General features: G+C 43.3%; 1 protein-coding gene across 1 annotated transcript in view; it reads left to right on the top strand.

The window, feature by feature from the left end:
• USP40 (ubiquitin specific peptidase 40) overlaps positions 1-3,690 on the top strand; it is a gene marked incomplete at both ends in the record, with an annotated part of 18,402 nt that overhangs the window by 2,842 nt on the left and 11,870 nt on the right. Inside the window, 4 exons of the mRNA XM_009081262.1 lie at positions 165-272; positions 728-1,049; positions 2,020-2,101; positions 3,376-3,547. Of these exons, the coding sequence (XP_009079510.1) occupies positions 165-272; positions 728-1,049; positions 2,020-2,101; positions 3,376-3,547 (684 nt within the window). The remainder of the gene's footprint in view (positions 1-164; positions 273-727; positions 1,050-2,019; positions 2,102-3,375; positions 3,548-3,690) is intronic.

Genomic DNA, 3,690 nt, shown 5'->3' on the forward strand with positions numbered 1-3,690 from the left:
GGGGAAGAATCATGTCCTGATACTCAACCTGACCCTCCCCGACACACTCCCTACATTGTCTTACTGAAAACCAGGAATGCTTGAAGCACTTCAGACTTGGCTTCTTTGTGTTGATCCCATGACTTTTGTAGCCTTTGTTATCCTGCTTTTTAATTTTTCTGTAGGAAGAATCTAAACAAATTCCCGTGGATCAATTAGGGCAGAAGTTATTGGAGAAAAAAGGAGTGTCCTGGAATAAGAAGTACCGAAAACAATACGGAGCATTACGCAAGGTAATCACACGTGTTAGTTTGGTTTTTGCTGTTCAGATAACTTTATAACAGTTTCTATTCCTATTGAATGGTCAGTAGGATGAGAATTGAAACAGGTTGTTTTAAGCTCTTTGAATTGAAGTACAAAATGAGGTTTTGATTATGCTGATGAAAACTGAAATCCAGAAGTTAGTCTGATTTAAGTCTTAGTGACACATTTATGCTTAGAAACATTTTTTTTTGCTGTTTCTTACATAATAGTTTGAAGTTGCATAAGAAACAAAGGCAACAAGAACATATAAAAGGTCAGGTGGAAAGAAAATTATGTTTTTCAGTCCAAACTGAGGAAATATATGAGAAAAGCCAGGTTTGAAGCGCTGAGGTTTGTGTATCAGTTTGAGGATGAGTCAGGTGAAGGAGCTAATGCTGCTGCATGTCAAACTCGGTGTCTTCATCTTGCCTTGCTTTCGTTCCAGTATTTGCAGAACCATCCTCAGGTATTTCAGTTGAGTCCTGATGAAAACAAGGTTGGGCTGAAGGAAGCACACAAGTTTCTGTTGAAGCTGGATTCTACAGGACAAGATCTCCAGAGCCCTCCTCAGAAGAACGATGTCCAGTGGAATTCAGAGAAAACCTCTCCAAAGCCAAGGGCCAGTTCTGCTGGTTGCCATTGGTTTGACCTGAATGACTCCAAAGTTCAGCCCATCAAGGAGAAGGACATTGAGAAGCAATTTCAGGGTAAAGAGAGTGCCTACATGCTGTTCTACCGAAAAACTCTACTAAAACGACCTCCTGAAGGTATGCAAAACCCATCTTGATGTTCTAGGGCTTCCTCCTTTGGTAGCTTTTCTGGAGGGTGAAGGCTGTTGGGTTTTTTTGGCCTTTCCAAGAACTGAAGATACAGTTTTCCTTGTAGTGATCATGTGTAGAAGGTATTGAATGAAGATACGAAGTGGTGGTGACCATTTAATCTGACACTAGTGTTTTTTAGGGTGCTTTGCAAGTAATAGCAGAACAGCTGAAACAAATACAAGTTGTTGCTAATAACAGAATTTAAGGGTTGGAATACACATTACAGATCATCTAGTCCCACCCCCCTGCCCTGGGCAGGGACACCTCCTCACTAGATCAGGTTGCTCAAGGCCTCATCCAGCCTGGCCTTGAACACTGCCAGGGTCAGGGCAGCCACCACTTCCCTGGGCAACCTGTGCCACCCTCACAGTGAAAAGCTTTTCTCTCACATCTGACGTAGACTTTCTCTCCTTCAGTTTGAACCCATTTCCCCATGTCCTATCACTGCAGTTCTGAAATGAAGCCCATTAGAACATGGGATTGTATATTAAGTAACATTTTTAAAGGAATCAGTAGGTTCTTTGTGCTCTACTTATTAAAAATAAACCTTTGTCTTTTGGTGGTGCATTAGGTTTAGGTTTTGTTATATGATGTCTACTCAAATCCACACAAACTGATGCTCCAGTCCCAGCCCTGTTTACAAATGAGAGCAATCCCAGTTAATCATGCCTAATCTTGTGAAGAAAGTTACCAATGTGTGTTGGACTTGCAGAAAGAATGACCTTTATGTGTTCAGTTCCCTCAGAGAAAGGTTGATTGCAAGAAGTAAACCGACTTTGTTCTTTATTTCAGCTTGTAGTTTAGTTTTCTTTGTTGTGAGCATAATTGCTGTGAGTCTGTAATGTCTCAACTTGATCTCTTTTCTTGTTTGCCAAACCACATTTGAAGCCAAACCAGCCTATATTTTTTGTTACAGCACGAGGAAATCCAAGGTATCAAATTCCTGAGCACCTCCTGAATGAAATGAATGCTGCTAATACTGAGCTGCAAAGGAAGAGGTATATTGATGTAACAGCCTTCTTACCTGAGGTCTCTGAAGTGATCTAGGAGGAAAGAAACTCCTTGAGTAGAGCCAGAGACTCTAGTGATTTCATGTTACAGAGCTTGAGGAATGCAATCCATGTATCCAGGTTGTGCCTTCTGCCTCCCTATTAGGGGCAGAACCTGCAGAATTTCAAGGGAAACATACATACAGTTTAAAATTGTATTGTTTTGGGGGAAAATTGATGTGACTCTGGAAAGAGAGTGGAATACATGATCTTAATTTTGTTTATAAAGGGAATTCTCTATTGGGAGAAAGGGGAGTGACTGTGAAATATCAGAGAAATTGTGTTCTTTGCCTGAAACGTGGAGGAAAGAGTTAGTGGTATTCAGGGTAGTTGAAACTTTTCCTTCTGTTGAGGGACACAAAAGTGATGCTACACTTGAATCACAGTGAAGGTATCAAAATACAGAGACGAGGCAGACAGGTCTTACGGGATACTTCACACAAGGCTGTGGCTGCTCCATCCCTGAAAGTGTTCTAGGCCAGGTTGGATGGAGCTTGGAGCAACCTGGGCTAGTGGAAGTTGTCCCTGCCCACAGTAGGGGGTGGAACAATATCTTTCTGGTTCCTTCCATCCCAAGCCACTCTGTGATTCCATGATTCCATCTCTCATGTGAATTCACTTTTTTTTTTTTTTTAAATAAATGGAGTGTTTGCTGCTACATTGGGCTGATAGAGCTGGATACAGGTGCAAAGGAGGTGGGCGGCACAGCTGTGTCTGCCCTAGCTTTGCATTCCAGCAGAGCATGGATGACACAGCCTGAAGAAACCTAAAAGTCTCTAGAGGCTTAAAAATCACACAGCCCCAGAGCAATCTGAGTTGGAAGGGACCTCAAAGGCCATCTCATTCCACCTTCCTGGCATGGACAGGGACACCTTCCTCTAGCTCAGGTTGATCCAAGCCCCATCCAACCTGGTCTGGATCACTTCAGGGATGGGAGTCCACAACATCTCTGGGCAAGATGAAGTTAATCATTCTGTTAGAAAGCTGACAGCAGGGTGTGGAAACCCAGAACTTGCTGCTGGAGTGCTGGTGTGGAGGTCTCTGTGCCACCTCTGCATTGTATGACCTTTGAGTCACTTGACATCTTTGGACACCTTTTTGCACACCACTTGATGGAGGAGCAAGTGTGCCAGGAAATTGAGCCATGGGGGGGATCAGTTCCAGGAGAGCTGCACAGTTTGTGTGTGTTCAGTTCAGCAGTTTGTTGTGCTATTCTCTCAAAGAGCCGAGTGTGACTCAGCAAACAATGGCATTGACTTGCACCTCCATTTGAGCTCCTGCTATCGATTCCACAATGGGGCTTTGCACCCTTCCCTTACATGGAAAGAGAGTGTTGTGGATCTGACTATTGATAGAAGGAAAACGCTGGGAGACCTTCGCCAAGCAGTATCCCAGGTATGTGCTCCCTTCAGTGAGCTCTAAGTTCATTTTCACTCGCACCACAACAGCACTTACAACTCTGTTTATGCTGCAATTTTTGCCTCAATGAGATGTTGTCAGCAGTAAATGCAGTTGTAGGAGGCTGAAAACTTACTGGT

This window comes from Acanthisitta chloris, unplaced genomic scaffold (assembly GCF_000695815.1).
Source record: "Acanthisitta chloris isolate BGI_N310 unplaced genomic scaffold, ASM69581v1 scaffold22748, whole genome shotgun sequence".
Classification (NCBI taxonomy): Eukaryota; Metazoa; Chordata; class Aves; order Passeriformes; family Acanthisittidae; genus Acanthisitta; species Acanthisitta chloris.